Source organism: Triticum urartu, chromosome 6 (assembly GCF_003073215.2).
Source record: "Triticum urartu cultivar G1812 chromosome 6, Tu2.1, whole genome shotgun sequence".
Taxonomy (NCBI): Eukaryota; Viridiplantae; Streptophyta; class Magnoliopsida; order Poales; family Poaceae; genus Triticum; species Triticum urartu.
The window spans coordinates 512,990,959-513,013,863 of NC_053027.1; the positions used below are offsets into that span (position 1 = coordinate 512,990,959).

The 22,905-nt window shown below is 44.2% G+C and overlaps 2 protein-coding genes across 2 annotated transcripts; one reads left to right on the forward strand and one right to left on the reverse strand.

The window, feature by feature from the left end:
- Positions 1 to 13,558: 13,558 nt before the first annotated feature.
- Positions 13,559 to 15,853, forward strand: LOC125514694 (dnaJ homolog subfamily B member 3). The gene is made up of 5 exons (XM_048680038.1): positions 13,559 to 13,842; positions 14,052 to 14,129; positions 14,396 to 14,471; positions 15,359 to 15,432; positions 15,524 to 15,853. Exons 1-5 carry the CDS (start codon positions 13,747 to 13,749, stop codon positions 15,593 to 15,595), a joined length of 396 nt encoding a protein of 131 aa, XP_048535995.1. The 5' UTR covers positions 13,559 to 13,746; the 3' UTR covers positions 15,596 to 15,853.
- A 1,023-nt stretch (positions 15,854 to 16,876) lies between these two features.
- Positions 16,877 to 18,538, reverse strand: LOC125514693 (protein CURVATURE THYLAKOID 1A, chloroplastic-like). The gene is made up of 4 exons (XM_048680037.1): positions 18,088 to 18,538; positions 17,362 to 17,466; positions 17,199 to 17,270; positions 16,877 to 17,114 (listed from the first exon to the last, which is right to left on the reverse strand). Exons 1-4 carry the CDS (start codon positions 18,409 to 18,411, stop codon positions 17,058 to 17,060), a joined length of 558 nt encoding a protein of 185 aa, XP_048535994.1. The 5' UTR covers positions 18,412 to 18,538; the 3' UTR covers positions 16,877 to 17,057.
- Between the last annotated feature and the right edge of the window lie 4,367 nt (positions 18,539 to 22,905).

Here is a 22,905-nt window from a genome sequence, read left to right on the forward strand (position 1 = left end):
CCTGGACTGCATCGTTATTGGTGATCGTAGGAGCCATCGAGCCTGACGGCGACGACACAGAGGAACTCTCAATGAAAGCACCAATGTCGGTGTCAAAAACGGCGGATCTCGGGTAGGTGGTCCCGAACTGTGCGTCTAGGCCGGATGGTAACAGGAGGCAAGGGACACGAAGTTTTACCCAGGTTCGGGCCCTCTCGATGGAGGTAAAACCCTACGTCCTGCTTGATTAATATTGATGATATGGGTAGTTCAAGAGTAGATCTACCACGAGATCGAAGAGGCTAAACCCTAGAAGCTAGCCTATGGTATGATTGTTGATGTGTATGTTGTCCTACAGACTAAAACCCTCCGGTTTATATAGACACCGGATAGGGTTAGGGTTACATAGAGTCGGTTACAATGGTAGGAGATCTACATATCCATATCGCCAAGCTTGCCTTCCACGCCAAGGAAAGTCCCTTCCGGACACGGGACGGAGTCTTCAATCTTGTATCTTCATAGTCCAAGAGTCCGGGTGAAGGTATAGTCCGGCTATCCGAACACCCCCTAATCCAGGACTCCCTCAATAGGTTAGTCCCAAAATGATATAGAAGTGTATAATAAAGCCCATAAACATCCAAAACAGTAGATAATATAGCATGGAGCAAACAAAAATTATAGATACATTGGAGACGTATCATTGTCCTATCAGTGGTTGATGAATTGCTATGATTGATTTAATTTGCTTGTGGTTATGTTGCTGTCCTTTGGTGCCCATCATATGATTGCGCGCGTGGATCACACCCTAGGGTTAGTTGTATGTTGATAGGACTATGTATTGGAGGGCAAGAGTGACAGAAGCTTCAACCTAGCATAGAAATTGATGCATACGGGATTGAAGGGGGACCAATATACCTTAATGCTATGGTTGGGTTTTACCTTAATGAACGTGAGTAGTTGCGGACGCTTGCTAATAGTTCCAATCATAAGTGCATAGAATTCCAAGTCAGGGATGACATGCTAGCAGTGGCCTCTCCCACATAATACTTGCTATCGGTCTAGTAAAGTAGTCAATTGCTTAGGGGCAATTTCGCAACTCCTACCACCACTTCTCCACACTCGCTATATTTACTTCATTGTTTCTTAATCTAAATAGCCCCTAATTTTTATTTACGTGCTCTTTATTTTCTTGCAAACCTATCCAACAACACCTACAAAGTACTTCTAGTTTCATACTTGTTCTAGGTAAAGCGAACGCCAAGCGTGCGTAGAGTTGTATCGGTGGTCGATAGAACTTGAGGGAATATTTGTTCTACCTTTAGCTCCTCGTTGGGTTCGACACTCTTACTTATCGAAAACTGTTGCGATCCCCTATACTTGTGGGTTATCAAGACCTTTTTCTGGCACCGTTGCGATCCCCTATACTTGAGGGAATATTTTGCCATACTTAACTATTGTTATGAGAATTATGCTTCTAATGCCTATGTTAAACCATACATCGAGGTCTCCTCCGCTGTCCAAGAAGAGATTAATATTTTGAAGGAGTCTATGGAAGAAGAAATTGATGAAACTGTGAGCTCATTGGATGAAAAAGATGAGGAGGAGAGCGAAGAACAAAAGGAGGAGGAGCGGATTAGCTACCCGTGCCCACCTTCTAATGAGAGTAAGTCTTCAACTCATACATTGTTTAATTTCCCTTCGTGCTTACCGGAGGATGATTGCTATGATGATTGTTATGATCCCGTTGATTCTTTTGAAATATCCCTTTTTGATGATGCTTGCTATGCTTGTGTCCAAGATGCCAATATGAATTATGCTTATGGAGATGAACTTGCTATAGTTCCTTATGTTAAACATGAAGTTGTTGCTATTGCACCCACGCATGATAGTCCTATTATCTTTTTGAATTCTCCCAACTACACTATATCGGAGAAGTTTGCACCTATTAAGGATTATATTGATGGGTTGCCTTTTACTACTACACATGATGATTTTGATGAATATAATATGCATGTGCTTGCTGCTCCTACATGCAATTATTATGAGAGAGGAACTATATCTCCACCTCTCTATGTTTCCAATATGATAAAATTGCAATAAACTGTTTATACTATGCATTGGCCTTTACTTTGTGTGCATGAATTGTTCTTTTATGACATGCTGATGCATAGGAAGAGAGTTAGACTTCGTCATTACATGATATATGTTACCTTGTGCTCACCACTAAATTACAAAACATTGTTAATTAAAATTGGCTTTGATATACCTTGGGATCCAGGTGGATCCATTACTTGAGCACTATATGCCTAGCTTAATGACTTTAAAGAAAGCGCTGCCAGGGAGACAACTCGGAAGTTTTAGAGAGACATTTATTTCTGTTGAGTGCTTTCATATAGTTTAAAAACAACAAAAATAAAGAGGGCAACCCAAAACTTTTTTAAAAAGGAAAGCGAAAGTGAGAAAGATAAGCATTGTTGAAGTGGGAGTTAGCCTTGAACTTTGTTCATGCTCACGAAAACTTTGTGAATCTTGATTACAGAAACTTTTCAATAAAAATAATTATCCCCTTGTACAATTCTATTGTATTATAAAAATAATGTGCCAAGGTTTTCCTTTAGGATGTTTACATTTGCTTGATGGTTTGTACGGTGCAGGACAGAAACTTTGGCTGTAGTGCGCGATTTTACATTTTTAGCTGGAACGTTAAATGGTTCTGATTCTTTTTGCAATGTATTCCTATAAAATTGTTTTATTTTTCCTAATTTTGGTAGAATTTTTAAAGTATCATAAGTATGGTGAATGTTCAGATTATTACAGACTGTTCTGTTTTAGACAGATTCTATTTTTGATGCATAGTTTGCTTGTTTTGATGAAACTATCGATTCATATCAGTGGATTTAGCCATGAAAAAGTTATATTACAGTAGACACAATGAAAAAACAAAATATGAATTGGTTTGCAACAGTACTTAGAGTAGTGATTTGCTTTATTATACTAACGGATCTTACCGAGTTTTCTGTTGAAGTTTTATGTGGATGAAGTGTTCGATGATCGAGAAGGTCTCGATGTGAGAAGAAGGAAGAGAGGCAAGAGATCAAGCTTGGGGATGCCCTAGGCACCCCCCAAGTAAATATTCAAGGAGACTCAAGCGTCTAAGCTTGGGGATGCCCCGGAAGGCATCCCCTCTTTCTTCGACAAGTATCGGTATGTTTTCGGATTCGTTTCATTCATGTGATATGTGCAGATCTTGGAGCGTATTTTGCATTTAGTTTTCATTTTTATTTTATGCACCATGCTGGTATGAGATAGTACTTGGTTGATTTATAGAATTCTCATTGCACTTCACTTATATCTTTTGAGTATGGCTTTATAGAATGCTTCATGTGCTTCGCTTATATCATTTGAAGTTTGGATTGCCTGTTTCTCTTCACATAGAAAACCGCCATTTGTAGAATGCTCTTTTGCTTCACTTATATTTGTTAGAGCGTGGGCATATCTTTTGTAGAAAGAATTAAACTCTCTTGCTTCACTTATATATATTTAGAGAGATGACAGGAACTGGTCATTCACATGGTTAGTCATAAAATCCTACATAAAACTTGTAGATCACCGAATATGATGTGTTTGATTCCTTGCAATAGTTTTGCGATATAAAGATGGTGATATTAAAGTCATGCTAGTGGGTAGTTGTGTATTGTAGAATACTTGTGTTGAAGTTTGTGATTCCCGTAGCATGCACGTATGGTGAACCGTTATGTAACGAAGTCGGAGCATGATTTATTTATTGATTGTCTTCCTTATGGGTGGCGGTCGGGGACGAGCGATGGTCTTTTCCTACCAATCTATCCCCCTAGGAGCATGCGCGTAGTACTTTGTTTTGATGACTAATAGATTTTTGCAATAAGTATGTGAGTTCTTTATGACTAATGTCGAGTCCATGGATTATACACACTCTCACCCTTCCACCATTGCTAGCCTCTCTAGTACCGCGCAACTTTCATCGGTACCATAAACCCACCATATACCTTCCTCAAAACAGCCACCATACCTACCTATCATGGCATTTCCATAGCCATTCCGAGATATATTGCCATGCAACTTACACCATCATCATATACATGACTCGAGCATTCATTATCATATTGCTTTGCATGATCGTAACATAGCTATCATGATGCTTTCATGGCTTGTCCGTTTTTTGATGTCATTGCTACGCTAGATCATTGCACATCCCGGTACACCGCCGGAGGCATTCATATAGAGTCATATCTTTGTTCTAGTATCGAGTTGTAATATTGAGTTGTAAGTAAATAAAAGTGTGATGATCATCATTATTAGAGCATTGCCCCCGTGAGGAAAGGATGATGGAGACTATGATTCCCCCATAAGTCGGGATGAGACTCCGGACTTTACAAAAAAATAAAATAGGCCAAAGAAGCCCAAATAAAAAAAGAGGCCAAAGAAGCCCACCAAAAAATGAGAGAAAAAGAGAGAAGGGGCAGTGCTACTATCCTTTTTCCACACTTGTGCTTCAAAGTAGCACCATGTTCTTCATATAGAGAGTTTCTTGAGTTATCACTTTCATATACTAGTGGGAATTTTCATTATAGAACTTGGCTTGTATATTCCAATGATGGGCTTCCTCAAATGCCCGAGGTCTTCATGAGCAAGCAAGTTGGATGCACACTCACTTAGTTTCAGTTGGAGCTTTCATACACTTATAGCTCTAGTGCATCCGTTGCATGGAAATCCCTACTCACTCACATTGATATCTATTGATGGGCATCTCCATAGCCCGTTGATACGCCTAGTTGATGTGAGACTATCTTCTCCTTTTTGTCTTCTCCACAACCACCATTCTATTCCACCCATAGTGCTATATCCATGGATCACACTCATGTATTGCGTGAAAGTTGAAAAGGTTTGAGAACGTCAAAAGTATGAAACAATTGCTTGGCTTGTCATCGGGGTTGTGCATGATGTGAATATTTTGTGTGGTGAAGATGGAGCATAGCCAGACTATATCATTTTGTAGGGATAACTTTCTTTGGCCTTGTTATTTTGAAAAGACATGATTGCTTTATTAGTGGGCTTGAAGTATTATTGTTTTTATGTCAAATGATAGACTATTGCTTTGAATCACTCGTATCTTAATATTCATGCCATGATTAGATATGTGATCAAGATTATGCTAGGTAGCATTCCACATCAATTTTTTTATCATTTACCTACTCGAGGACGAGCAGGAATTAAGCTTGGGGATGCTGATACGTCTCCGTCGTATCTATAATTTTCGATTGTTCCATGCCAATATTCTACAACTTTCATATACTTTTGGCAACTTTTTATACTATTTTTGGGACTAACATATTGATCCAGTGCCCAGTGTCAGTTCCTGTTTGTTGCATGTTTTTTGTTTCGCAGAATATCCATATCAAACGGAGTCCAAACGGGATAAAAACTAACGGAGATTTTTTTGGAATATATATGATTTTTGGGAAGAAAAATCCACGCGAGATGGTGCCCAAGGTGGCCACGAGGTAGGGGGCGCGCCTTCCCCCCTGGGCGCGCCCCTGACCCTCGTGGGCCAACCGTAAGGCAGTTGGTGCCCTTCTTTCGCCGAAGAAAGCTAATATCTAGATAGAGATCGTGCTAAAATTTCAGCCCAATCGGAGTTACGGATCTCCGGGAATATAAGAAACGGTGAAAGGGAAGAATCTGGGAACGTAGAAACAGAGAGAGACAGAGAGACAGATCCAATCTCGGAGGGGCTCTCGCCCCTCCCATGCCATGGAGGCCAAGGACTAGAGGGGAAACCCTTCTCCCATCTAGGGAGGAGGTCAAGGAAGAAGAAGACGAAGGGACCCCCTCTCCCCTTCTCTCCCGATGGCGCTGGAACGCTGCCGTGGCCATCATCATCATCACCGCGATCTACACCAACACCTCCGCCATCTTCACCAACATCTCCATCACCTTCCCCCCTCTATCTACAGCGGTCCACTCTCCCGCAACCCTTTGTACTCTCTACTTGAACATGGTGCTTTATGCTTCATATTATTATCCAATGATGTGTTGCCATCCTATGATGTCTGAGTAGATTTTCGTTGTCCTATCGGTGGTTGATGAATTGCTATGATTGATTTAATTTTCTTGTGGTTATGTTGCTGTCCTTTGGTGCCCATCATATGATTGCGCGCGTGGATCACACCCTAGGGTTAGTTGTATGTTGATAGGACTATGTATTGGAGGGCAAGAGTGACAGAAGCTTCAACCTGCATATAAATTGATGCATACGGGATTGAAGGGGGACCAATATACCTTAATGCTATGGTTGGGTTTTACCTTAATGAACGTTAGTAGTTGCGGACGCTTGCTAATAGTTCCAATCATAAGTGCATAGAATTCCAAGTCAGGGATGACATGCTAGTAGTGGCCTCTCCCACATAATACTTGCTATCGGTCTAGTAAAGTAGTCGATTGCTTAGGGGCAATTTCGCAACTCCTACCACCACTTTTCCACACTCGCTATATTTACTTTATTGTTTCTTAATCTAAATAGCCCCTACTTTTTATTTACGTGCTCTTTATTATCTTGCAAACCTATCCAACAATACCTACAAAGTACTTCTAGTTTCATACTTGTTCTAGGTAAAGCGAACGTCAAGCGTGCGTAGAGTTGTATCGGTGGTCGATAGAACTTGAGGGAATATTTGTTCTACCTTTAGCTCCTCGTTGGGTTCGACACTCTTACTTATCGAAAACTATTGTGATCCCCTATACTTGTGGGTTATCAAACCGCTGTTCATATCCGACGAGTCCAAAGAGCCGCTCGACGAGGGTACATCGAGATGAGCTCGGGACGGACTGCATAATCATGTTCGGCATGAGGAAAGGCAGTACAATAAAACATACCATGAAGCACTATGGTGTCCGGACACTTACGACTTCGCCAGGGGCTTGTCCCTGGGTAGCCACTCGTTGCCACTGTCGGCGGCCGTCGTGGCACAGTCCGGAGGGAGGGTCTTTCCCGTCTTGGACCCTTCGGCCTCCCAGGATGGGTCGGCCTTCCTTTTCTTGTCTCCCCCGGCTGGGGGGGAGAGCTTTTCTCCTCCTCCTCATTTCCGTGGGAGGAGTGCGTGTCGGAGTCATCGGACGATGAGCCTGATGTAACCTTGCGCCGGAGACCCTTTCGGGTCCCCGTGGCCTTCTTCTTGGCCTTCTTTTCCGGCACCTGAGTCAGCATCTTCGTTAGAAGAGCGTCTGCAGGATCTTCGGGCAGGGGGCTGGGCAATCAAGCTACTCCGCTGTCTCTGTCTTGTCCTGTTAATGACATGAAAGCTTAGATCCAGCACATAACTAAACCAGGGCGAATAAATACCCTGAGAGATATAAAAGCCTACCGGATGGGCGCGGCGCTTTGTGCTGAGTCCACGGTCCTCGGTATGGGAGGGAGACATCTCGGCGCCCTTGAACAGCACCCTCCAAACGTCCTCGTGCGTCATGTCGTAGAGCTCTCACAACGTCTGGTGCTTGGCCGAGTTGAACTCCCACAAAACAAATGCCCGTCGTTGGCACGGGAGGATCCGGCGGAAGAGCATAACCTGGACCACATTGACGAGCTTGATTTTCTTGTTCGTCATGTTCTGGATGCAGGTCTCGAGTCCAGTCAGCTCTACCACGGAACCCTAGGACGGTCCCTTCTTTTTCCAGGAGGTGAGCCGCGTGGGGATTCCGGATCGAAATTTGGGGGCCGCCACCCAGTTGGAGTCACGCGGCTTGGTGATGTAGAACCACCCCGATTGCCACCCCTTTATGGTATCCACGTAGGTGCCCTCGAGCCAAGTGACATTAGGCATCTTGCCCACCATGGCGCCTCCGCACTCTGCTTGCTGTCCACCCACCACCTTCGGTTTGACATTGAAGGTTTTCAGCCATAGGCCGAAGTGGAGCCTGATGCGGAGGAAGGCCTCGCACACGACGATAAACGTCGAGATGTTGAGGATGAAATTGGGGGCCAGATCATGAAAATCCAGCTCGTAGTAGAACATGAGCCCGCGGACAAACGGGTGGAGAGGAAATCCCAGTCCGCGGATGAAATGGGTAAGAAAAACTACCCTCTCATGGGGTTCGAGCGTGGGGACGATCTGCCCCGCATTTGGCAACCGGTGCGCGATATCCGCGGCCAAGTATCCGGCTTCCCGTAACTTTTTGATGTTCTCCTCCGTCTTGCCTCCTGCTCCGGACATGATTGGAGTGGTTCGAGAAGAAGAATGCGAGCTTGGGCGCTAGAGCTCAAGTGTGCGGGAATGGGTAAGCGAGAAGGAAGAAGGCGTGGGTGAAAAAGTAAATCTTTGTCCCTTTATAAGGGCGGAGGAGGCGATGAGTCTCCCCACTTGCCTGGCAAAAACCGCTTATTCCCCAGGCGCCGTAATTGATGGCGTGGTTGGGTTACCCACGCCCGTATTGATGAGAATCCCGTGATAAGGGGAACACGATCTCTGCTTTGACAAGACATATCAAGAAAACCGCCTCGCGATATGTGCGGAGCTGGTTGAGAAAAGCGGTTCAGATAATAATCGGGCCATGGTGTGATGTCATGCTGTCAAAACGTGTCAGCAGATTAGATTTGTGGAAATATTATTCTCTCTACGGTGGTATGTGGAACTTATTTTGCAGGGTCGGACACTATCCTCATATTCAAACTCTTCCATGGTGTATTCGGAGGAGGAACCTGCCTTGCAATGCCGAAGACAATACTGCGCGCCGGACTCGTCGTCATTGAAGCCTGGTTCATGGGCTACTGAGGGAGTCCTGGATTAGGGGGTCTCCGGACAGCCGGACTATATCCTTTGGCCGGACTGTTGGACTATGAAGATGCGAGCTTGAAGACTTCATCCCGTGTTCGGATGGGACTCTACTTGGCGTGGAAGGCAAGCTAGGCAATACGAATATGTATATATCCTCCTTTGTAACAGACCTTATGTAACCCTAGCCCCCTCCGGTGTCTATATAAACCGGAGGGTTTTAGTCCGTAGGACAACATACAATCATACCATAGGCTAGCTTTTAGTGTTTAGCCTCTCTGATCTCGTGGTAGATCGACTCTTGTAATACTCATATCATCCAGAACAATCAAGCAGGACGTAGGGTATTACCTCCATCAAGAGGGCCCGAACCTGGGTAAACATCGTGTCCCCTGCCTCCTGTTACCATCCGCCTTGGACGCACAGTTCGGGACCCCCTACCCGAGATCCGCCGGTTTTGACACCAACAGTTACTATCTACAAAACTCAAATTGTCGCAAAGTGTTTTCGACAAGTTCAAGGTGTTGACTACGATGAGATTTTCTCACTCGTATCGATGCTTAAAAGTCTGTCCGAATCATGTTAGCAGTTGCCGCATTTTATGAAATCTGGCAAATGGATGTCAAAACTGTATTCTTCATGGATTTCTTAAAAAGAAGAGTTGTATATGATGCGACCAGAAGGTTTTATCGACCCTAAAGGTGCTAACAAAGTGAGCAAGCTCCAGCGATCCATCTATGGACTGGTGCAAGCATCTCAGAGTTGGAATATATGCTTTGATAAAGTGATCAAAGTATATGGTTTTGTACAGACTTGCGGTGAAGCCTGTATTTACAAGAAAGTGAGTGGGAGCACTACAACATTTCCGATATGTATGTGTGAATGACATATTGTTGATCAGAAAGAATGTAGAATTTTCTGGAATGCATAAAGGAGTTTTTGAAAGGATTTTTTCAAAGAAAGACCTCGATGAAGCTGCTTACACATTGAGCATCAAGATCTATAGAGATAGATCAAGACGCTTGATAAGTTATTTCAATGAGTACATACCTTCACAAGATTTTGAAGTAGTTCAAAATGGAACAATCAAAGAAGGAGTTCTTGCCTGTGTTGCAAGGTGTGAAGTTGAGTAAAGACTAAAACCTGACCACAGCAGAAAATAGAAAGAGAATTATAAGTCATTCCCTATGCCTCAGTCATAGGTTCTATAAAGTATGCTATGCTGTTTACCAGTCCTATTGTATACCTTAGCATCTTTTTGGCAAGGGAGTACAATAGTGATCTAGGAGTAGATCAGTGGACAACGGTCAAAATTATCCTTATAAGACTAAGGAAATATTTCTCGGTTATGGAGGTGATAAAAGAGTTTGTTGTAAAGATTTACATCGATGCAAGCATTTTACATCGATCTAGATGACTCTAAGTCTCAATCTGGATACATATTGAAAGTGGGAGCAATTAGCTAGAGTAGCTACGTTTAGAGCATTGTAGACATAGAAATTTGCGAAATACATACAGATCTGAATGTTGCAGACCCATAGACTAAAATTCTCTCACAAGCAAAACATGATCACTCTTTGGGTGTTAATAACATAGCTATGTGAACTAGATTATAGACTCTAGTAAACCCTTTGGGTATTAGTCACATGGAGATGTGAACTAATCACATAAAGATGTGAACTAGATTATTTACTCTAGTGCAAGTGGGAGACTGAAGGAAATATGCCCTAGAGGCAATAATAAAGTTATTATTTATTTCCTTATATCATGATAAATGTTTATTATTCATGCTAGAATTGTATTAACCGGAAACATGATACATGTGTGAATACATAGACAAACAGAGTGTCACTAGTATGCCTCTACTTGACTAGCTCGTTGATCAAAGATGGTTATGTTTCCTAGCCATAGACAAAGAGTTGTCATTTGATTAATGGGATCACATCATTAGGAGAATGATGTGATTAATTTGACCCATTCCGTTAGCTTAGCACTTGATCGTTTAGTTTGTTGCTATTGCTTTCTTAATGACTTATACATGTTCCTATGACTATGAGATTATGCAACTCCCGTTTGCCGGAGGAACACTTTGTGTGCTACCAAACGTCACAACGTAACTGAGTGATTATAAAGGTGCTCTACAGGTGTATCCGAAGGTACTTGTTGGGTTGGCGTATTTCGAGATTAGGATTTGTCACTCCGATTGTCGAAGAGGTATCTCTGGGCCCACTCGGTAATACACATCACTTAAGCCTTGCAAGCATTGCAACTAATGAGTTGGTTGCAGGATGATGTATTACGGAACGAGTAAAGAGACTTGCCGGTAAAGAGATTGAACTAGGTATTGAGATACCGACGATCGAATCTCGGGCAAGTAACATACCGATGACAAAGGGAACTACGTATGTTGTTATGCGGTTTGACCGATAAAGATCTTCGTAGAATATGTAGGAGCCAATATGAGCATCCAGGTTCCTCTATTGGTTATTGACCGGAGACGTGTCTCGGTCATGTCTACATAGTTCTTGAACCCGTAGGGTCCGCACGCTTAAAGTTCGATGCTGGTTATATTATGAGTTTATGTGTTTTGATATACCGAAGGTAGTTCGGAGTCCCGGATGAGATCGGGGACATGAAGAGGAGTCTCGAAATGGTCGAGACGTAAAGATCGATATATTGGACGACTATATTCGGACATCGGAAAGGTTTCGAGTAATTCTGGTATTTTTCGGAGTACCGGAGAGTTACGGGAATTCGCCGGGGAGTAGATGGGTCTTATTGGGCTTTAGGGGAAAGAGAGAGAAGCTGCCCCCCCCCCCCCCAAGGCCTAGTCCGAATTAGACTAGGGGGAAGGGCGGCGCCCCCTCCTTCCTTCTCTTCTCTTTTTCCCTTTCCTTGTCTACTACTCCTACTACTTGGAAGGACTCCTAGTTCTACTAGGAAAGGGGAATCCTACTCCTGGTGGGAGTATGACTCCCTAGGGTACGCCATAGAGAGGGCCGGCCCTCTCCCACCTCCACTCCTTTATATACGGGGAGAGGGGCACCCCTTGGAGACACAACAATTGATCTCTTGATCTCTTAGCCGTGTGCGGTGCCCCCCTCCACCATAATCCACCTCGATAATATCATAGCGGTGCTTAGGCGAAGCCCTGCGTCGGTAGAACATCATCATCGTCACCACGTCGTCGTGCTGACGAAACTCTCCCTCAACACTCGGTTGAATCGGAGTTCGAGGGACGTCATCGAGTTGAACATGTGCAGAACTCGGAGGTGACGTGCGTTCGGTACTTGATCGGTCGGATCATGAAGACGTACGACTACATCAACTGCGTTGTGCTAACGCTTCCGCTTTCGGTCACTCTCCCCTTTCGTTGCTATGCATCATCATGATCTTGCATGTGCGTAGGAAATTTTTGAAATTACTACGTTCCCCAACACCAAGGACCATAGGAGAAGAAGCGGACCGGTGGCGCGGCCGACAAGAGGCAAGGAAACCCTAACTCGGAGGTCGCATGGAGGGAAACTGTTTATCTCATCCGACAACAACAAAATGTGAGTTATGTGCCATAAAAAGTATGTCATTGGATGCACATTTCAAAGTACTTTTCTAATGATGTTTTTTGACATAAACCCATATTTGTTGACCAAAATTACAAGTCAAATTTTGACACGAAAAGCGGAATGACCTTGTATTGAAAAATGGAGGGAGTAGATAAAATCAGCCTTTACATGAGTTTTCTAAAAATAATAAATTATAGGCAAGTCTTTTAAGAAATCATTGTTGCCTTCCTTATGCAACATGTATATGTATTCACACATATGACACACATGTACTTTCCTTATGAGCTAGTCAAGTAGAGGCATACTAGTGACACTCTGTTTGTCTATGTATTCACACATGTATTATGTTTCCGGTTAATATAATTCTAGCATGAATAATAAACATTTATCATGAAATAAGGAAATAAATAATAACTTTATTATTGCCTCTAGGGCATATTTCCTTCACTTGGATCTGCGGTGGATTTCGGGCCTTGCCGGCGGGAAGGCTTCGTTTTTAGTTTTGCTACGGTTTGTGCCATGCTCAGGAAGACGAGGCGGCGGGGGCTTCTTGAAAATGAAATAAGGTCCTCCCCGTCTAGCCCCCGCCCTAACAATTCTTCTAGCATCGTTGGAGGGCATGTGGAGGTTTATCTCCAACGGATCTCGTGGGATCGGTTGGCCTTCTTCTTCGGTGGATTCCGTCTTCGTTCGTCTACGTATATGTGTTTGCACGTTGGACCATTTCGATCTAGGCTTCTCTTCATCGGCGGCGGCGGTTGTTGTTCTAGTGCGCTGTTTTTATGGGGTCTCAGCACGACAACTTTTCGACTGTCTACTACAACAAAATTTGCCCTGCTCCAATGAGGGAGGGGCGATGACGGCGGCGCACCTTCGGCTCGTTCGAGTACTTGTAGTCGTTGCTAGGTGGTCTACGGACCTAGATGTAATTCTTACTTCTGGTGTTCTAGGTACTACCTTGACAATTGATGAATAGACCGGAAGTTTTCTCGAAAAAAATCACATTTTGCCGGTGAAAACAATGGTCAAAATTAGACATAAAAATATGACACACCATGCTTTTCTTTTGAGGGGTTACACACCATGCTGCTTTGGATATGGGCTCAATCACATGGGTGATGACTTGTATCCACACGCCATGCTAGGCCCGCCAAGGCCCAACTAACTTCTGGCGAGCCACGTCGGGCGTGTCAAATTCTGCTCCAGTCTTCCCTACGAAAATAGACGGCGAAAAGAAAAGAAAAAAAAATCTAGAACCTTCCCTGGCTGCGGCGAGCCCACGAAATCCAACGACTGCCAGACCGCCACGGCCCTCCCCGGAAGGAAGGAAGGAAGGAACCAGGGAATCCACACCCGCGGCGAAGGTAATCCCCGCGAGGGCGGCGAGGGGAGGCGAGGGAATGTTGTGGGAGTGGGAGGACGGCGACGAGGCGGCGCGGACGGGCGAGGAGGTCCCCGTCGATTTCGACTTCTTCTCCTTCTTCGCCAAGCCCAAGGTGAGGAATCGCCTCTGCCCCTTCGATTCATCGCCGGCTTGGTTTCCCCTAGGGCAGGCCGCGCGAACCCCCGCCGCTTTTCGGGTTGTTGGATTATGCGTTTTTATTTAGGGGGGCGGATCGTGTTCATGGAATGCTGTTGCTGCCAATCGAGTTCCTAATCTTTTTCTGTTGGATGAGGTTGCTGACGGCGAAATTTTCGCGTGCAGGATTACTACAAGATACTGGAAGTTGATTATGATGCGTCGGAGGAGACAATAAGGTCGAGCTACATCCGTCTTGCGCTGGTCAGTGTTTGCCCCAGCACGCCATTCTACATGTTTTCCCCTTCGTAAAGCGTGCGGTCTGAAATCCTGCGACGGAAATCGCTTACCTGAAACTGTATTGATGTCAATAGTTACAATCTCAATAAGGAAACCTTAACCTAGAAACACTGCTTTAATTTTTTTGCTCATCATGCAACTACTTCTAGGTTTCTATTATAGAATTTTTACTTTTGTATTTCGCATTGACGCCTTCACCGTAGTGACCAATCTACTATTTTCTCCTGTAGAAATGGCACCCTGACAAGAAACAAGATGAAGAAAAGGCAACATCCAGATTTCAGGACATTAATGAGGCATACCAAGGTGCGCTTTGGTAGTTGATAAGTTATTCAGTATCCTCATGTTCAACTCGGAGAATCTACATAATATTTTAACCGTTTTATCATGATGTGCAAGCAGCATATCATCTAATCACTTGCAGTTTGCCCCCTTCTTTTCTGCTTGCTTCTAATATCCAAATTTATTAGGAACATAGCAAATGTGATAGTGTACTAATGCGCAAGAATTCATCTACGAGTAATCCTAAACATTGCATTAGATTACATGGGAAGTTCATTTGGTCCCTTTATAATTTAGACGCTGCTGAATTACCTGGATTTTGCAGTGCCTGGTGGAGTTTTACGATATGACTGCCATAAGACTAAGAATAATTTTGGTACCGTTCGTGAGTTAGAAGATGTCAAGCGTGGTTTCAAATTGCGATAAATTTGTTTAGGGACTAAATAGTTCTGTGTTGTACAGTTTGCACTTGCTTGGGGGCACATCATCCTGTGTTAAATCAGTGAAAGATATCCCCAGTTAGCCAACCTCTTGGAACTCATCTACGTCCATTTAGGGCAAGTCAGTCATTGCCTCACGCAAACAGGCCATCAAACTATGCACTTAGATCATACTAAGAAACTAGCGGAAACGATTTATTTGGTCATGACATTTGAGCCAGACTTGTTGCACACCTTGGAGGGTGGTCGCATGCATTAGTAGTAAAAGCTGGCCATCATTTGTTGATCACTGTGCAATGTAATTATTTGCAGTTTTGCACTGACTGTCAAAATACGTTTCTTATATAACCATTTTTTTCGCTAAAGAATGTTCTTCCACGATGCATCTGCTTTAGCCTTCTATCTAGAAACCGAGATAAACAAGGATGATACATCAGGTGCTTCATTCATGACATCTCTTGTTTTTGACAGTTCTTAGCAATCCAGTAAAACGGCAGGAGTATGACAAGAAAGGTGTTTTATACGTTCAGGATCAGAATGCAGCGGTGAGTACCCCCCACCCCCCCCCCCCCCCCCCCCCCCCCCCCCCCCCCCCCCCCCCCAAATCTTCTTGTGACATTTTTTTTTTACTTTCAGGATTACCTGAACCGACACAAGGGTTTAATACTGACATGCAATGGCCTTGGTGTAAGGTACTCGGTGTGGTGAGCTTTTTCAGGGGTACAAGGGTCTGCGTCTATGTGCTTTCGTGGCTGATGTGTGTAGTTGTAAAATCCCACCTAGTTCACAAAGTTTAGCACAGTACTACCATCTGGTGGGGGCTTAGCGTTTCATCCTACGACAGACATGATTTATATTTGTTGATTGTCTGTTGTAGGTTGCAGGAGGCATAGATGCCCTATGTTGCACATTTGCTCCTGAAACACTGTTCCCATCCTATGAAATGAAAGCATCTGTGTTCATGAATGCCTTGCCATTTTACTCATAGCATTGAGTGTGGTTGGATGTCAGAAAATGCTTACTGTTTACCGCTGTGTTCTTTACTCCCCAAATTTCTTCCCTTACAAGGGAAAAATAGATATGGTTATAGTCCTGGCATTGTATTTTCCTTTTCACTTACTCCCTCTGTAAACAAATATAAGACGTTTTAGGTCACTAGTGAACTAAAACGTCTTTATTTGTTTATGGAGTGAGTATCTTATAGGAGTGATAATTGGTCACCAAGTAACTTTCGAAGTATCTTTTATTTGGAGAAATGCTCAGTGAAATGAATCAGTTTTCTCTTACCTTATACTCCCTCCGTTCCCAAATGTAAGTCTTTTTAGAGATTTCAATAAGTGACTACATATGGAGCAAAATAAATGAATCTACACTCTAAAGTATGTCTACATACATTCGTATGTTGTAGTCCATTTGAAATGTCTAAAAAGTCTTATATTTAGGAACGGAGGGAGTAGTACATTGGTGCTTATTATTCTGAAGCTCGAGTGCTTGATTGGGCACCAATGCTCAAGAAGTGGTTATATTATTATTATTTTTGCGGCAAAGAAGTGGTTATATTTAACCTGTACTGTTGTACATAAGCACATCTTAAGAGTATGAATGCATGTGATAAATTATCTAAGCACCAACGATGAGAGGGCTCACATTGGAGCAGATAAAATTTACAAGGTGGTTGATCATGTGGCTATATTCTCTCCCCTGAAGCGCACACATCTAGACACGTAGTGTACAGGCCCTCCAGCCCCAGAAATCATGAGGCCCTCAAACTTTGTCGCCCTGCCTCATTTTCAGCTCAGAACTTTGCCAACAAATTTGGAGGGTTTAACATTGTAGATGGTTCTGAGTGACTGTAAATCTTGCCAACAAGACTTAGGAGAAACGGGTGAAAAGGTTGCTGTGCTGAAGCAAATAATCCATCCGACATTTTAACATTTTGGCGCTTCTAGTCAGGATCATGAACGCTGGGTGAGCAAACACAATTGGGAGTTTCGAGCAAGCACACTAGTAAAACTCAGATCTCTCATTACAGTTGATTGATGAGAGGAAACAGCTTACAACACAACTTGTTTCTTTCTTTCAGCAATAGTTGAAAAAAGAAGACGGCCTAAAATAATAAGCTGGCTGTGAAGCCTAAACGTATGCTAAAGCATCATCACTCTTCCCCTGCTCAAATGATATTGTTTTTCAGATCTTCAAATTTCGCAAACAGTTCGTCTCTGCTTTCCTGCGCATAGTGAAAGCCGATCATTAAGCGCGCGCACCAGGCATGACTGGCACTGGTTCTGTAATGATATAATTGGAAACATACCTTAAAGAGGAGGTACCGTGTGATGAACCAGACTGAGTAGCCAGTTCCTACGATTTCCAGCACATTTGGAAGCTGCAACAGGTAATTCGCATGGTTTATCATACGTGGAGCAGTAAGTTTTTGAGTACACACAGATCTATCCAGCGATGGCATAACCACGTACCAGGGGAACAGAATCAATTGCAGAAATGATTTTAGATAGGATCAACAGAGCAATCAAAGCACCGCCTCCGAGGATGACAGTAGTGGGTGTCACTTGGATGTCCAACTGAAATGAGCAGGCCCAAAGTAAGTGTGACTGTGTGAGCAACAAATAGCAATCAACTGGTTCCAAGACTGCAGAATGTATTCAGGAACATACAAAGGTACATAATATCTTTATCAAGTTCAATCTGGAAAGTAGAAAACTGAGGTTAATGTATTTCAGCAACAGAATATAAGTTATTTTGCGTGGCGTCTGATTAGTACAGTGCAACTTCATAACAGTTTGTGCAAATGGAGCTCTAGATCTCGGCATATCTTGCATTAGATCCTAGCCACCCAGCTTAGCGATTCTCAAATCACATTTGCATGTTGGCGGCATAGCCATTTTCGCACAGCCATGTTGTACTTTTGTGTGCTCCTGAATACTAGATTGCAATCCAAGGGAGGCGTCTAATTGCAATTGTTAATATGGCGGTCGATATTGAATTCTGTCCATGTTTCCAAACGTAGGAGTGGAGAGGATCTCAGGATCTCCACCCAATTTGGGCCAACCATCATGGCCCTGAAGCTTGCATATCCTCTACTCTCTCTCTCTCTCTCTTTTTTTTTGCGGGGATATCCTCTACTCTCTAATAAATACTAATAAACAGATATATAGAAGCAAAGCAGCAAAGGAGGAGTAAACCTTGCCGAGTAGGTCGTCCACGCCGCCATCCGCCTCGGGCGACGACACCGGCGCATCTTCCACCGTCACCTCCACAAATCCACCGGAGACCTCCCCGTCCGGCGCGTCGGGCTTGTCCGTGACGACGGTAGTGGTGGCGGACCCCGACGCCGACGCGGGCTCCTCGGACGGCACCTGGTCAGGCCTGGTCGGCGCGGCGGAGCGGCAGCGCCAGCCTCGTCGGGCCGGGGCGCGGAAGGTCACGGAGGCAGGGAGCGGCCGGCGGTGGACGCGGGCCGAGGATAAGGGAGCGGAGGCCGCGGTTGTGGAGACGAGGACCTCCATGCTTTCCTCTCTCTCTCTCACTCCACACTGCTTTTTTCTTTTTCTTTTCTGTGGAGGGCGACCAGCTGGTTTCTGGGGTTTGAGGTTTCGGCGAGCTCCCGGGGAGGATGAGGGGTGGTGGGCTGGCTGCCTCGCTGACGCACAGCCGTGTGCTCCACGGTCCACACTGAGAGTGTGTAGTGCAGTGCCGGTGCTGGTTTGTCTTTGCCGCTGGAAACACAGCAGGCGCCGCTTTCCTCGGCCCCGCGCCCGTGCTTCTCGTTGCGCTCTTTGGCTTTGGCCGGACCCCCGGCTCTCCTTTTCTCCGTCTTTGCTTTTGGAAATTAATGATGTTGGTTTTGGGATCTGTATAAATCAGCGTACGGTTCGATTGGCCTCTCGAATATGCTGGAATTCATTCATTCATTGTGCTAGAATACAATGGCGTGAATAGTGGTTGTGGTGGTAGTTCAGGTGGAGCGTCATGGTTCCTCTGTTTTGAAAATGACTTGTCTGGCTTTACCAGAATTCGTAGAAACCAGATACACAACAACCATACAATGCAAAATGAACATTTCGATCTGAATTTAATTGAGGCGACCTCCTCTATACAATGCAAAATGGACACTGTATGTAGGCTGCGTCGTTTAATTGGAACCGGAGGGAGTAGCTTTTTCTTTATGTAATATCTTGTGTACTTGCGCCGACGCATGTACCTCGTCGGGCAGTATGAAATTCATGTCATTGGCGGGCCTGACTGCCAACATTAACAGAAAAATTCATGTCCCTTGGGGCGACTCTTGGAGATCCATAAATATGGGCGATCGTCACACATGTAGACTACCAAACAATATGCACAACATTGTTTTTAGCCTGTATTTACTCGCCCAACTAAGTCATAGACGCAGTGATATGGGCATGTCACCATTGACCGACAATTCTATTAAAGTTGAGCGAGTTAATGAGTCAGGCCAGGAAAACGTTGTGGAAAATAATGTCATGCATGCCGCCAGACTTTGTCGAGGAAACGATGGTCGTGTGCGACAACTTTGTGGTCCGAGAATTGATTTTGTAACTAGCAGACTAGCGACCAGTTATATGATGTGTGCACCTGATTCAAGAGATGGTATTGGCACATGGGTGCATAGTCCTAAACGTATGGAATCTAGAGGTGTATGGTCAGGCTTGATCAAAGAAAGGATAGAAAGGAAGCCACGTACGCATAAAATGCCAAGAGATCATAGTGTCCAAACTAAAAAGGAATCGAAACAGCGTCAATTTATTCGGGCGCTCAAGAAAATACAAGAGGCAAAGGAGGAGCCTGCGCTAGCTGTGGTGGAGCCTAATTTCCGTACCCCTCCGTGCAATGTGAAGTTGTGATACACAGAGTCCTAGAATTAATCTGTTAGGATTCCTTGTTTTATTTTGTGTCTACACGCTAGCTAGCTGGCTAGCATGGTACATAAGTCATTTTGTCTTTTCTAGTTAGGATTTGTTTTTTATAGTTAGCACTCGTAAGAGGGTTGGAGTTTTAAGTTTCTAGATAGACTTTGGGGTTGCATAGGTTGGCATATAAAAGCCAGGCTATGGCCGTGTAAACAGATCAGTTTTGAGTTTTATTTCGAGTATGACATATACAGAAAAACGTCCGAGTTATGGGCGGCCATATCTTGTGTATTATCTGATAGAGGCAAAGGTGTCCCGATGTTTCGATGAGATGGTGGCTATCGTTTTCTTGGGAGTCGACCTTGACGATCCGACTACGAACGTGCGAGACGTCGCGCCTTAGCAATCGCTAAACCAACTTCCGAGGGGTTATTGACCACGCCGGAGCACGATCAACCTGACCACGAGGGCCTGTTTCCTGCGAGCAAACGAAGAACAAGCAAGAAACTGAGATTGCAATCTGGATATTGCGAATATAAGATGAAAGCTTTATTGATCAAGGTGGGGTTCTATGACGTCTTGGTCTGGTCGTTGGACACAAACGAAGTACGAGAAGTTGCAGCTATGGCGAACTTTTAATCTAAACAAAACCCAAAGTCTAAACGACGCCCTAATGGCTGTATATATGGAGGAAGAGAGGGGAATTTCGTGGCCCTTGAGGGTGGGGTCCGAAACCAACCCTAACTCTTGTTTCCCCACACATATGGACTCTAAAAATAGCCTATACTTAAGTATTTCGAAATTACATGGGCCTGGCCCATTAATAAGGTGACGCAACACCTAGAATAGCCTATGGACGAATATTATGAAGTGGCATCTTGTATATTTCGTCCATGGCTTCATGCACTCCTTATGGCGGCTTCAAAGTCCTGAAATCATCACTTGTAACTCCGTTCTTGATCCCCTTGCGCATGCCATCAACTTCATGCGTGTTCTTGCTCCAATGTTCATCCTTCTCCAAGCTAGGCCCTTCATTTGAAAGCAAAACAAATGTATCCAATTTAGGCACCATCATAATCTCATGAACATTAGAATCATTACCAAGAAACGAAAGTACCTGGTAATTTAATTGGCGTGCACGAGCTCTAGTAATTGGTCCAGTATATGTAACAGTAGGGGCTGTGGGTGTAACAATGGTATTGATGTCCTCATCATTATCTGTGATTTTCCCGTCGTGGAAATTTACTAGCGACGGAGGGTTGATCATCACATCGACGCCTACGTGCTGATCCAAGGGGGTCATTATTTTCAATCGTGTATTTTCGTACGCGGGTGAAAATTATCTTGAAGGTTGCGAGGAGGAACAGGGGACGACTGTTGATCAACCATCGCCGTGAAAGATCGGGCCGTCTACGCGCGCGAATTAGCATCTCGCTAGTTCGTGTTACATCAAGTGGTATCAGAGCAAAGGTTAGTCACGGTGACTCAGTTTGCAACATTGTCTACGGAGTTGAGCATCAACATGTTAAGTAGGAACATATTGATGGAGGAGGAAGGCATTGGCGAGGTCACTCTTTTTCACACTCGTTGCGTCGTGAACGAACGACGTGTCAATCTGACGATCGATGAGAGTACCGCAGTCAACATGGTGAGCATCGAGGTGGTCGAAAAATTGGGGCTGAAGATGTCACCTCTTGAAAGACCGTACACGCTGAAGTGGTTCAAAGGTGAAATCAAAATTATGCATCAGATTTTGCTAATTTTTGATCTGGGAAAATATTGTTGTGCGGAATTTTTTCATATTTGTCCTGTGTCCATGGTGTCATGCCATCTGCTACTTGGGGACCCATGGTGCAAGCGCGTCGGGGCTGTTCGGGATGTCAAGAAAAATAGTTATTCTCTATCATGGAAGGGCCAACAAATCTGTTTTGTTCCCATGCCAACGGATGTGTGTAGGGCAGATTGGAAAAATCGTTTGCTAAAAAGAGAAGAACAACAAGAAGAAAGAAAGGAAGAAGTTGATGCATCGATAGAGGGGCTGAATCTTTTGGTGGAGAAGGTAAAAATTGACAGTGGTGCAAAGGGACAACGGTGGAGTGTTTTTAAAACACAATGTAAAATCAAGAATCATGCTTGCAAGATGATAATTGATGGTGGCAGTTTTACCAATGCCATTAGCAAAGATCTTGTGCAAGAGTTGGGTTTGTCTATGTGGCGGCACCCTCAACCACACCATGTGGAGTGGCTATATAACTCTGTGAAATTAAAAATTACACATAAGGTACGTGTGACATTTGCTGTTGGGGATTATGTTGACAAGGTGGATTGTGATGTCTTGTCGATGGACGCTTGTGAGTTGCTATTAGGGAGACCGTGGCAGTTCGATCACGATGCAGTGCATGCTGGGAGATCAAACACGTACACTTTCATGCATAATGGGAGGAAGCACGTGCTAAAGCCAATGTTGGACAGTGCAATCACTAGACAAGTTCCGGAGAGGAAGGTTGTGTTAAAAAATAACTTGAAACCGAGGACGGTTTCTCTTCAAGGGAGGGAGGATGATATGGGCATGTCACCATTGACCGACAATTCTATTAAAGTTGAGCGAGTTAATGAGTCAGGCCAGGAAAACGTTGTGGAAAATAATGCCATGCATGCCGCCAGACTTTGTCGAGGAAACGATGGTAGTGTGCGACAACTTTGTGGTCCGAGAATTGATTTTGTAACTAGCAGACTAGCGACCAGTTATATGATGTGTGCACCTGATTCAAGAGATGGTATTGGCACATGGGTGCATAGTCCTAAACGTATGGAATCTAGAGGTGTATAGTCAGGCTTGATCAAAGAAAGGATAGAAAGGAAGCCACGTACACATAAAATGCCAAGAGATCATAGTGTCCAAACTAAAAAGGAATCGAAACAGCGTCAATTTATTCGGGCGCTCAAGAAAATACAAGAGGCAAAGGAGGAGCCTGCGCTAGCTGTGGTGGAGCCTAATTTCCGTACCCCTCCGTGCAATGTGAAGTTGTGATACACAGAGTCCTAGAATTAATCTGTTAGGATTCCTTGTTTTATTTTGTGTCTACACGCTAGCTAGCTGGCTAGCATGGTACGTAAGTCATTTTGTCT

Bases quoted from the DNA above. Each gene is read 5' to 3' on its own strand.
- LOC125514694 (XM_048680038.1), top strand. From the start codon at position 13,747: ATGTTGTGGGAGTGGGAGGACGGCGACGAGGCGGCGCGGACGGGCGAG. The intron at 13,843-14,051 runs GTGAGGAATCGC...TTTCGCGTGCAG, and splicing joins CCTTCTTCGCCAAGCCCAAG to GATTACTACAAGATACTGGA. The intron at 15,433-15,523 runs GTGAGTACCCCC...TTTTACTTTCAG, and splicing joins TTCAGGATCAGAATGCAGCG to GATTACCTGAACCGACACAA.
- LOC125514693 (XM_048680037.1), bottom strand. From the start codon at position 18,411: ATGGAGGTCCTCGTCTCCACAACCGCGGCCTCCGCTCCCTTATCCTCG. The intron at 17,467-18,087 runs GTTTACTCCTCC...TGCTCATTTCAG, and splicing joins TGGACGACCTACTCGGCAAG to TTGGACATCCAAGTGACACC. The intron at 17,271-17,361 runs GTACGTGGTTAT...TACCTGTTGCAG, and splicing joins CAATTGATTCTGTTCCCCTG to CTTCCAAATGTGCTGGAAAT.